The sequence below is a fragment of the Antedon mediterranea genome, chromosome 4 (assembly GCF_964355755.1).
Source record: "Antedon mediterranea chromosome 4, ecAntMedi1.1, whole genome shotgun sequence".
Taxonomy (NCBI): domain Eukaryota; kingdom Metazoa; phylum Echinodermata; class Crinoidea; order Comatulida; family Antedonidae; genus Antedon; species Antedon mediterranea.
This window is the reverse complement of record NC_092673.1, coordinates 11494515-11507501: the sequence shown is the minus strand read 5'-3', so window position 1 is coordinate 11507501 and position 12987 is coordinate 11494515. Positions and strand designations below refer to the sequence as shown.

The 12987-nt window shown below is 33.4% G+C and overlaps 1 protein-coding gene across 2 annotated transcripts in view; it reads left to right on the top strand.

Moving 5' to 3' along the window:
• Window positions 1-12987, top strand: part of LOC140046640 (DENN domain-containing protein 1B-like) — a 79273-nt gene that overhangs the window by 43208 nt on the left and 23078 nt on the right. For both annotated transcript variants that reach the window (XM_072091335.1, XM_072091334.1), the window contains exons 8-12: window positions 1659-1720; window positions 2934-2982; window positions 3932-4078; window positions 4492-4593; window positions 4676-4798. In XM_072091335.1, the coding sequence (XP_071947436.1) occupies window positions 1659-1720; window positions 2934-2982; window positions 3932-4078; window positions 4492-4593; window positions 4676-4798 (483 nt within the window). The remainder of the gene's footprint in view (window positions 1-1658; window positions 1721-2933; window positions 2983-3931; window positions 4079-4491; window positions 4594-4675; window positions 4799-12987) is intronic.

Sequence of the window (12987 nt, the reverse complement as noted above, 5' to 3'; positions counted from 1 at the left end):
CCGGGAAGAGTGCGTTTTTATTATACTTAGTTACCGTGCGGAGAACAGGTTAGACCACAATTTAATTATAAAAGTACTGCAGCAAATGGGTAACAAATCTCCCACACACAACAAATATCAAAACCATTAAACTAAAAAAAAATGTAAATGAAACAACACACACAAACAAAATGATTCCAAATAGTTTGATTGTTGAACATGAAAACAACTTTTAAGTTGTTAAAACATCCGCAGCAATGTTTTTTTATTCGATTTATGTCCACTTTTTTATTTTATCTAATATCAAATAATTAATACACCACGATAAAAACACCCAAAATAATATAGTTTGGCATTTTATACTTTCGTTAGTGTTTGTGCGAATCATCTAATTCACACAGCACAAATTTTCTTTAGCGTCTTTTATTTTCATAGTCTGAACAGTCAAAAGTAAAGTTCCATATCCAGTATTGCTTTTATTTTTTAGCTTACAGATATTTCAAAGTATAAAGGGCTAATGTATAACAAAATCAATGGCTGTAAATAGTTCCAAATTTTATTCTTGATACAATTTGTTTTCATTTAAAAGGTACTTTTATTAGAGTGCGCTTTTATTATATTAAGGTGGAAAAAGACTGTGAGGAGCACAGGTTACTGCTAGTATAATATTATACAAACAATAAATGTTTATGAGTTGAATGGTACAAATATTGGCACGAGGTAACCTTTCATTATTCAACGAATAACATTATTTATACCATATTTTCACAAATAAAAACATTCATTATTTGTTTTTCTAAATAGCTCAATAGTGTGTACTATTGCATGCTATTGTCCCCCAACAATCGTCCAATCAAATGACAGGAAATTATTTAATATGATTGAAGTGATTTTGTACTTTTCTCTCTTTAATTCATATGAATTTAGAATTGATAATAAGTTGTTTCCTGAGAACTTTGGACTTTGGATAAATCATTATAATGATTTATATAGACATTCATAATGATAAATACTGTCAATACATATGTGTATAATTATTCAATAGGAAAAATTTAATAAAAGAAATATTTCAAATATATATCTTTATTTATTAAAAAACATAATGAAACAGTAAAATACAGAAGCAATAGAGTGCAGAATTGTCATATTTACCTCCGTCACGTCAAGGAGTTTATGTAGTCAATCACATTGTTAGCAGGATTACTCAAAAAGTTATTGCCAGATCTTTACAAAATTGAAACATTTGAAAAAGATAGGTATGTTGTCAAGGACCACTCCATTAAGTTTTGGAGGAAAACTGGACCTGGATACCAATTCTGGACCACTTTTTAATATTTTCAGACCTACTGTTAAAAGGTAGGAGACATTTTTGAAAAGCTGAGGATCTGTTACTGAGCAGTCTTACCGTAATGGTTCATAGTAAAAAAAATCAAAATATAAAATATTATTAGGAATAATAAATAAAAAAAATAACGATGATGAAAAAATAAAGATCTTCAGCAGGAATTGAACCAGGGATCTCAACTGTGTAAGGATGGATATAAATCATAACACCAAACTTACATTCACAAGGTTGTAGTGCAATTAGCCTGTCACACTCAGTACTAAGACATTATGGCCACCTAACTATAAATAGAAACCAATTGTTTTTATTATGCTTTTTGTCATTGCTTCTACAGAGAAATATAACTGAATATTTCAACGCAATTGATCCAGTGATTATGATGCATATATTTGCGAGGTATAGTATTATTTTTTTATTAAGTTCAAGTTCAAGTTCAAGTTAAAATTTATTGTCAAATACAAAGTAAATGAAATTTGCCTTCCAAGGTTCAAATTACAATAAAAATAACAACAGTTAAAAACATACAATACTATACAATGGATAAGATAATATATAAGAAAATATGCTTATGTATAAAACATGGTAAAAATATAAATATTAAAATACTATATAAAGAATAAAATATAAAACGTCTCAAGTTATCTTTTAAATTGCTTGTTGTATTGCCTGATTGCACACGGAAGAAATGATTTATTCTGATGCTCAGTCTTCTTAAATGAAGGGATCATCCTTCTGGATCTACTGAATTTTATAAAGTTAAAAAGAGGATGAGACTAATCGTTATTATACATTTTAGTTTTTTCTCCATAACCTTATCGCATATATCATGGATAGATGGGACGTTTTCACCTATTACCTTCTTAGCCATTTTTATTATTCTCTGTAATTTATTTGAATTATTCTTAGATAAACTATTTAGCCATACAATACAGCAAAATGTTAATATGGACTGTATCATGATGGAATAGAGACAGCGCATCTCTGCCAATCTTAAAGTTTCTTAATTTCCTTAAGAAGTACAATTTTTGATTTGCCTTCGCATAGACTTTGGCAGTGTTGGCGTTCCATGACAGTTTTTCATCTATCCATACTCCTAAATATTTATGTTCACTAGTTGTGCAGACATCATTATCTTTGATATTTAAAGGTATCAGTTGCCTCTTAATTTTACGAATTTTTTTCCTTCGTTTTATTTACAATAATACAGTTCATATCACACCAGTTAATTATATTACTAACAATTCTATACGTGCTCTCATCATTGTTTACAATTAAGCCTGTGATACAGGTGTCATCAGCAAATTTAACTATTTGACATGATTCACTTCTAAGGTCAACAATGGAGATAACACGCATCCCTGTGGGGCACCGGTGTTTGAAACAATGATATCAGACAAAACATTATCAATTCTATTTTCAATACATCTTTAAATAACTTCTCAAAGCACTTTGTAATAATTCAATAAAAATGAAGTAATAATTAAATAGATTTTGTTAATTATTAATATTTTAATTCAATTTTTGGGCCACATCCTGTAGGTTTTTTGTTTTAAACTATTAGACAACACAAATATATGAGTTATAGTTTTATTCTTCTTCCAAACCATAGTTTATTGTATGAAAGAAGAGTTCTTATAACTTCAAAACGTTTAAGTTTGGTAAGTACTTCAGAACAATAGAACCTCGAAAAGAAGCCCATTTTTTAGATGGATTTCTTTTGAGATTACTTTTGCAAACTAAATGTAAGGAGCTGTCACAAAATTGTACATTAATTCATATCTGTAACTCATTAGCTTCCATAGTAAGTTAAATTGGGGTCATCGTTCATTCTGAGGGAGCTATTTAAGCTATTAATTGGCATATGCTATTTTTACACATTAAAATCGGCTTTAGACCGGGCAGGAGACTTTTAAACAGGGCGACCCAACCGGCACAATTACATTCCTCGGTATGTACTGCTCATGGAAGTTAATAATTGCCTACTTCTTTAAGGGGCCGTGTCAAAATTGCAATTAATGAGGTTGATACAGTCATCTTAAATGAAGCGTTGATTGCTAACGCAATTCACATAATGTTAAAAAATGTGTATGGTTTATACTTATAGCGGTGAATTTGAAAAACTATATTGTATCACAGTCTCTGTGTTGTTGTGACGGCTTCTTGTTCATTTGAAGTTATATCAAGCAGGAAGTTTTTATTCGTAGCAAATGTTGGAAAGGGGCATTAAGCAAAATATTTTTTCGATGGCACAATGGGTAGAGTAATGTCTTTTGATCTAGATATCGCAAGTTTGAAACCCAATATATGTAGCATTTTTATTCGTCTAGTAACTTCGGAATTACTTGGTCAATATAACAGTCCTTAAGATTTAACTTGATTTTGTATGTCAGGGGCACAAGAATCACACGAAAATTACTCAGTCTATTAACATGTTCTCGAGAAATATAACGTGTACTATTCTCAAAATGGTAGTCATGAGATGACATTTTGATCAATCACATTCACATATTCACAGGGGCTATGTATTATTTAAAGCATTATCACACGTCATGACAACATATTGTTAATAACTAATTGATTTGGTGTTTTTTTACTATTTTCAAATAGCTTACTGCCTGTATTCATGGTGCAGCTCAGTTGATATATCCTTTACATTGGCAACACATATTTATACCCGTTATGCCTCCACATTTACTGGATTACTGTTGCGCCCCAATGCCATACCTCATAGGGGTACATTCATCACTTATGCAGGTAAGCACCATTTTGTATTGATTTGATAATTGACTTTTGCATCTGGACATTGGTCTTATTTGGATTATCCTGCATTATGGCCAGAATTGTACTTCAATTTTGTAAAAAGGAATGTAAAAACCATTTCATTTTATTATACAAATAGTGAATGCAAAAAAAGAATTGTTTTATAATAAGCTACTGTTCTAATGTAAAGTTTTACTAAATTATTCTGCTGCTTTCATAGAAAACCAATGTCAATTATTAGGCAAGTCAAAAGTGCTTATATTTTAGATGTTGAGTTCAGTTATAGATAACTTTAGTAAAGTTAAAGTAAAACTGAATGGCACATTATAATTAAGAAATCAAATAGCAAGGTGTTTAAAAATAACCAATTTCTCATATTACTGTATGTTATCTTTTCTGAAATATAGAAAGTTAAAAAAATGCCTCTAGATGAGGTACTTGTACTTGATGCTGATATCAATGATTTTGAAAGTCCATACAATGATCTTGACAAATTACCATCGGATGTCGTAAGTACAATTTTGTAACTTTAATTTTGTAACTGCGCCTACATTATAGCCAAAAGAATTTACATACTATATTTTTTTTAAGGTAAACCAACTGAAACGAAATTTGAAAAACAATGCAACTCAACTTGGTGATGGCATAGCTCGCTCATTTATGAAGGCCCTGGTGCCAATCATTGGCAACTATAGGGCAGCAATAAAGCCAAAGGTATTGTTATTATTTATAACTGTTATTCTTTTTTAACACTCCTATTACTAAATAGTATGGACCATCAATTCTGCATTATTTCATTTTATATTTTTTTATTGTTATTTTATTTCATCCACCCTACAGTGACCAAACGTCGCCATTAACAGGGTTGAAAGTCATAAAATATAATATAATATATACAAGCAAAAATCAACAGATAACAAGACAACATTTAAATATTACTGACATTAAAAAAAACCTTGTGATGGAAACAAGCAAGTGAATAAAAAAAAATATCAACAGATCAACTTTACATAGTGAGTGGTATAACTCATAACAAACGATTAACAAAACCATTTTTAGTAATATTTACTCTCCCTCTTGATATAGAAAATAAAGGAAGATTATGCAATTGATATTGTGGAACATAAATAGGAAAGTACACTTCAAAATTACCATGAAAAATTGAGTTCATAGCCTTAAAAAGAAAAATTAAATCAAATAACTAAATTAATTAATTAGAACGTCTTTGCTAATAGTAATAGAACCAAATTTACGCACGTAAAATCGACAAAACTTGTTCTGTACACTTTGTAATCTAGAAAACTGGGCAAGAGAAATAGAGTTGAAAATAACACTGCAGAATTCAAGATTTGACCTAACTAAAAATTTGTAGAAAATAACTAATGCCTTTTTATCATTAATATGTCTGCAATGTCTCCAAAGAAAACCCAAAAGTCTATTGCACTTAGAGAGACAATAAAATCAATATGTTTACAAACGGTTAATGAACTATCTAAAAAGGTCTTTGTGAACAGACGTTCTTTCAAGTAAGATATTATTAAAATAAAAGTCAAAATAGATGGGTTTTTTCTTAAGAGTAAGACATTTATTTGCATTTAGAGTGTTGCACTAGTGAATGAGTCTGTCAACGTCTTCTTGTAACAACAACATTTCACTTACATAGCATTATATTTGTGACAGCGCTCAGCAAGCTGTGACCACCTCTCTGCTTTCTCTCTCTACCATTTTTTATTTCATTTTTATGGTATTTGCCGATTTTTTGGTTATCCGCATTTGGCGGATAACCCCTAATTTATTGTCACGATCTCTCTTCTTCTTTCATTCCCAAAGTTTTGTTTCAGCTGAATCTCTAATCCTTGTGAACATAAGATTGTATATCTTTGTCAGAAGATTGACCTCTAACTGTAGATGTGCAGGAAACTTCGTTTTATGACTTTAGAGTCGAACAGCATAAGTTATGCGCGATTTTATGAATTTCGCATATTTAACATAGATCCAAAATTTTAATTGAAACAAAAAGTGTAATTTATATCATGCACTAACTTTCTGTGAAAAAAAATGTTTCACAGAAAACGCACATGCGTTTACAATTTTATTTCATTTTTTTAATCAACTTTCTACGCGTTTCATGTCATTTTAAGCATTTAAAACTTTTAAACAATTTAAACTTAAAATCACATCATACAAGCACAAATTCGTCAAAACAATGCTTTTTTTTTACAGTCAGAGTTTCTAAACTACATGGTTTATTTTTATTACATACTCTGGTAGTAGATGAGTTGTAGATATGGGATCATGCATCAAGATGGCTAACCGGACATTGAGACGTCATCGTATGGCCACATTTAATAGAGCGCATCTCCACTTATCGTATTCCATTTTGCCCCATATTTTAATATGTCTAGGTCAATCAATGATATTTCGCATGATTTACCATTTAAAAAATTTTGAATGACGTCATCATGATCAAAAGCGTGAAACACTTGGGTAACATATTTTTATCCTTACAGTAAATTTCAATATGTTATAGCTCATAACCATTTTCCATCGAGTACAGTGAATTCCGCCCATACGCATTCAATGAGGGATGAAGAACATGTTTTGGATCCAGCTCTGGTTTAATTGCCAGCAGGACACCACCGCCACGAGTAGATCGATCTTTTCTTAGAATTACATGATAGGATGCCATCAGGTACTGTATCATCCAGCCAACTTTCTATGATTCCAACCAAACTTGGGTTTTTTTCTTTTTTTCTCCAAGCAGGCAAATTTGTTCCTCAAGCTCCGAGCATTTAGGCATAGTCCAGTAATACCTGGACCATTGCTTGCACTTGCATAAGAGTCATTGTCAGTAACAAGACCACCAATAGAGGAATTGGTTAGCGAGGAATCATTGCTAAAAAAAAAGAGTCATTCAGTCGCGGCAATGCACAAACATAACAGGTTCAGGTGTGATTTTTGTTTTTATAAAATCGACGAAAATTGTTTGGGGAAATCGAAACGTGAAAGCGTGAAACAATACCCGAAAATCACAGCAACAAAGCTGCTGGCGGTTCCAAAAAATGTTATGAGAACAAGCACCGCAGATATTGTTTGGACCGGTTGCATTAGTCCTACCTAACAGGTTGCTTGGTCGTTGTACCTCAGTAGAACCAGAAACTAGAACAGTACCAGGATTCGGATGAATGTCTTTGCATAATGGTAGAAGATCAGTCATTAGTGACTCTCCTAACTTTGGACATTCCATCTCTTGCTGGTTTTCATGTTTCACATTCACAAAAACTTCACATCAAATAAAGCTTCTGGTCCTGATGGTTTGAGTGTTTGCATGCTTAAACGCGCTTGTTTCAGAATTTGTTGGAAACAAGTTTTCCAACAAATTCTTAACATGGTTTTCTTCCTAGTCAATCCTGTACCACAGCCTGGTGTCAGCAACCACTGATTGGTTATGTGCAATTGATTCGAAAACGCCAACCGTTGACCTTATTACTTTGGATTTCAGTCGTGCGTTGATACCATATCCTACGATATTCTTCTCCGCAAATTATTGTTGACATTCAATATCAATGACACTGCGTTAAGCTGGATAACATCTTTTTTATCAAATCATATACAGCAGGTTGTATATAAAGGCAACTCTTTGGACTGGTTGGTGCTGTTAGGTGCGCCGCAATGGGTCTGTTTTGAGTCTGTTGCTTTTTGTCATGTATGCTAATGACCTTCATCAATACATTACATCAAGTATTATACAATACGCTGATGATGTGTTCATTTTTTTTTTAGTTAGCACTAAGGATTCAGACCCAAATATTCAAAAAGATCTAACGTCTATTAATTCATGGGCAAAAATTGCCTCAAACTGAATCCCAATAAAAGCAAATCTAAACACAGTTTAAAGCAACATTGTATAGATTTTTAACTTTTCATATTTTATAAACCAATATTTATGCAAATGTACATGATTTTTAAGATTTTACCTACTATATACATCCAAAGGCAAATTACTGAAAAAATGACAATGCTGTGGGTATCAGTGGCTGGATCTCAATGGAGATACAAAATGACAATGCTGTGGGTATCAGTGGCTCGATCTCAATGGAGATACAAATGACAATGCTGTGGGTATCAGTGGCTGGATCTCAATGGAGATACAAAATGACAATGCTGTGGGTATCAGTGGCTGGATCTCAATGGAGATACAAAATGACAATGCTGTGGGTATCAGTGGCTGGATCTCAATGGAGATACAAAATGACAATGCTGTTGGTATCAGTGGCTGGATCTCAATGGAGATACAAAATGACAATGCTGTTGGTATCCGTGGCTAGATCTCAATGGAGATACAAAATGACAATGCTGTGGGTATCAGTGGCTGGATCTCAATGGAGATACAAAATGACAATGTTGTGGGTATCAGTGGCTGGATCTCAATGGAAATACAAAATGACAATGCTGTGGGTATCAGTGGCTGGATCTCAATGGAGATACAAAATGACAATGCTGTGGGTATCAGTGGCTGGATCTCAATGGAGATACAAAATGACAATGCTGTGGGTATCAGTGGCTGGATCTCAATGGAGATACAAAATGACAATGCTGTGGGTATCAGTGGCTGGATCTCAATGGAGATACAAAATGACAATGCTGTGGGTATCAGTGGCTGGATCTCAATGGAGATACAAAATGACAATGCTGTTGGTATCAGTGGCTGGATCTCAATGGAGATACAAAATGACAATGCTGTTGGTATCCGTGGCTGGATCTCAATGGAGATACAAAATGACAATGCTGTGGGTATCAGTGGCTGGATCTCAATGGAGATACAAAATGACAATGATGTGGGTATCAGTGGCTGGATCTCAATGGAGATACAAAATGACAATGCTGTGGGTATCAGTGGCTGGATCTCAATGGAGATACAAAATGACAATGCTGTGGGTGTCAGTGGCTGGATCTCAATGGAGATACAAAATGACAATGCTGTTGGTATCAGTGGCTGGATCTCAATGGAGATACAAAATGACAATGCTGTGGGTATCAGTGGCTGGATCTCAATGGAGATACAAAATGACAATGCTGTTGGTATCAGTGGCTGGATCTCAATGGAGATACAAAATGACAATGCTGTGGGTATCAGTGGCTGGATCTCAATGGAGATACAAAATGACAATTCTGTGGGTATCAGTGGCTGGATCGCAATGGAGATACAAAATGACAATGCTGTGGGTATCAGTGGCTGGATCTCAATGGAGATACAAAATGACAATGCTGTTGGTATCAGTGGCTGGATCTCAATGGAGATACAAAATGACAATGCTGTGGGTATCAGTGGCTGGATCTCAATGGAGATACAAAATGACAATGCTGTGGGTATCAGTGGCTGGATCGCAATGGAGATACAAAATGACAATGCTGTGGTATCAGTGGCTGGATCTCAATGGAGATACAAAATGACAATGCTGTGGGTATCAGTGGCTGGATCTCAATGGAGATACAAAATGACAATGCTGTGGGTATCAGTGGCTGGATCTCAATGGAGATACAAAATGACAATGCTGTGGGTATCAGTGGCTGGATCTCAATGGAGATACAAAATGACAATGCTGTGGGTATCAGTGGCTGGATCTCAATAGAGATACAAAAAAAAAGCGAAAAGCTAAATCAAAACAATAAGTAAAACAGCCAGAAAACTTTGCAGAGCTTTCGGGCATCACTAGCCCTTCATCAGTGCAAAAAAAGATATACTATACAAATTCAGAAGATTACAACAAAATACACAAATATACATTAAAAGCTAGGTTAAGTATAATACATACAGATTAAAAGCTTTTATCATAAAATTATTAAAACTATTAAAAATACAAAAAGGAAAAAAAAGGAAAGTAATAGTAATCCATGGGGGTTAATATTAGAGTCACAAAAACTATTGCATTAAAATATTGCATTCACCATGGAAGTAAAGAGGAAAACGACCACAGTTTACCATTCCTTGACGTATGAGTAACCCGAGGGTATTCTGTCCCACAAAGTTTATTGCAAACCCACTCACACAGACAGATATTTACATAAGCGATCTTTCCACCATCTGTCAACGAAATAATCAGTTTGTAAAACTCTTATCAAAAGACCGCACACTATTAGCGACAAAAAGTGTCTTCGACAAGAAATACAACATGTCAACAAAGCATTGGAACAGGTTACAACAGGAAGGACTTCCAACAACAGCGATCCTGCAGAGTTCAGAAAGTCTGTATGTTTACCATATTTGGGACAGCTTTCTCATCGTATCCAGCGAGTACTACCCAATGCCGACATAAAAGTATTTCATACTGCAGTCAACAAGTTGTCACAAGGACAAACCATCTAAACACAGCATACATTGTGAAAACTGGACGTGACCTTCAAACCAGGCTCAAAGAACATCAAGGCCATGCCAGAAGAGGAGAGCAAGACAAATCATCAATAGTTATGCATTCTCACAAACAACAATACCGAGTTAATTGGAAAGATGCTGAACTAATTGCTACCGTTCCTTTTTGGCATTCCAGACGAACCAAGGAAGCTATTGAAATTTACAAACAAAAACACTGTTCATCAAGATATTGGATTTGTTATACGTAACATTTGGCTATCTCTATTCAACAAGAATAATAATAATAAAACTTTATTAATCACGGTAACACTTATTCATCTCAATAGTGTTTTTCGACAAGGAAGTAAGACATTATATACAAATCAAATTTAACAATTAAACAATTAACAACAAGAGTTTATCTTAATTTACACTTAAATTAGAATAAATTAGAATTTTACAATAGATTGTAAAAGCCAAATTTACAAAAGAATAAACATCAAAATGAACAGAGCCTAAGTCTATTTTTACTTAAATAATTAAACTTAATACTAAAGATATTAAATAAATTATTAGTAAGAATTTAACTAAAAACTGAAAATCTTAATATACACATTTACAATAATATTAAATTACAGTAAAACGAATTAGAATTTTAAAATTTGTAAAATCCAAATCATACAAAAGAGTGAACACCAAGATTAACATTAAAAAAGTAATTACTTACAAATATTAATGCTCCTGCATATTAACCTATTGAATTGAAAATCTTAAATACATTTCTGACATCATATAATTTGAATTATAGTATACTTAAGTAAAATGTAATTATACATTTTTAAATTATAATTTAAAATTAAAAGATGTTTTTACATTTTTAGTCGCGTGGAAGCGACTCTATAGTTCACTATGTCGGTCGGTTGGTCTGTCTGTCTGTCTGTCTGTCGGTCTGTCTGTCAGTCTGTCTGTCTGTCGGTCTGTCGGTCCGGTATCACTATGCGTTTTATCGCTTTCTGACCTTATCTTGATATCAGTTTAATCTAGCTAGGTCAATTTTTCACAGTATATTCCTTATGGCCAGGAATCAATGTGGTTATGTTTTCACGGTGCGCAATAAAAAATTACGCGGTCTACGCACAATTTAACGAAATCACGTTTGTAATCATATCTTCACAACCATGAATCACAATTAAATAAAATTTGGTACTCATAAATTTCAGGGCATAAATCATCATATGGCAATACAATTACGTGCGTAGCGCATGTAACGCATGCGTACGCGCGCTTAAAATTTTCAAAATTTGTTTTCGATGAAATAAGAGTACGTTTCAGGCAATTTTAAGCGTTTACAAAATTGCCATGAGTGCGCATATTTTTGCGCGCGCACTGCGCGTTAAATGTTATTGCGCACTCTTTTTGCCCGATTTCTGTTTTCTTGACTTACTTTTCAACTCGAAATTACGTTATACGAGCACGTCAAAAGTGAAAGGCTACGCACGTGTAAATTAAAAAAATATAAATGTTTTTAAACATTTCAACATTTTTAAACATGTTCAGTAATTTCGGTCAGTATAGTTCACTATGTCGGTCGGTCGGTCTGTCGGTCTGTCTGTCGGTCCGGTATCACTATGCATTGTAGCACGCGACTTAATGGCTGTTGGCCTTGTTTATGTCATCACTTAGTTCATTCCATAATTTAGCAGGCAGGCTCCGTTTTTTATAGTCCGTTTTAGGTTTAGGTAGCATTAGTTGATCTTGAGATCTTGTGTCATAATGATTTTCTTTGATATGAAATCAGTTTATTAGGTAAGTTGGTGCTAAATTATTGGTAATTTTTAACATAGTGATGGCTTCATTTATATACAAACGTTTCTCAAGATTATCAAAGTTAAGGCTGTGCAAGACTTTACTACCAGAATCACTTCTACTCTTCTTAGTTATTATTTTGGCAGCTCTGATTTGCATAACTTGAAGTTTGTGACTTTGTAGTTGGTTTGAGCATCCCCAGACAACATGGCAGTATTCAAAATAGGGAGCAAATAACTATTTGTACATTGTACATTGAGTATTTTTTGATAAAATAGAAGTCCTTGCAGTTCCTTACCTTTTACATAGTCAGTATGTTTATTCCATGAGAAATTATCATCAATAATCACACTAAGGTGTTCACAATGTTTAACACGATTTAGCTTTTGACCATCAATATTTACATTTAAATCATTAATTTTGTAATCTTCATCGACAGTAAACCATGCCATAGTTTCTGGCCAGTTTACATTCTTCTTCGAGTCAATGCTATTGTTTTTAGAGTCTCACTTTGCTTTTCACACCTATCAGAAACAATGCTCTTCAATAGCTAGTTTCCATTCACTATTGTTGATGAGAAACAATGCTCTTCTATGGCTAGTTTTAATCACTCCCAGTGTGGGAATGTGCTATTGTTTCTGGCTTTCACATCAGTCCCACCCTTTTCCACTTAGTTTCCTGAACTTTCTGCATTCTCACTCCTGAGTCAATTAAAGCATATTGATTGAAACGTCAAGAAACTTAT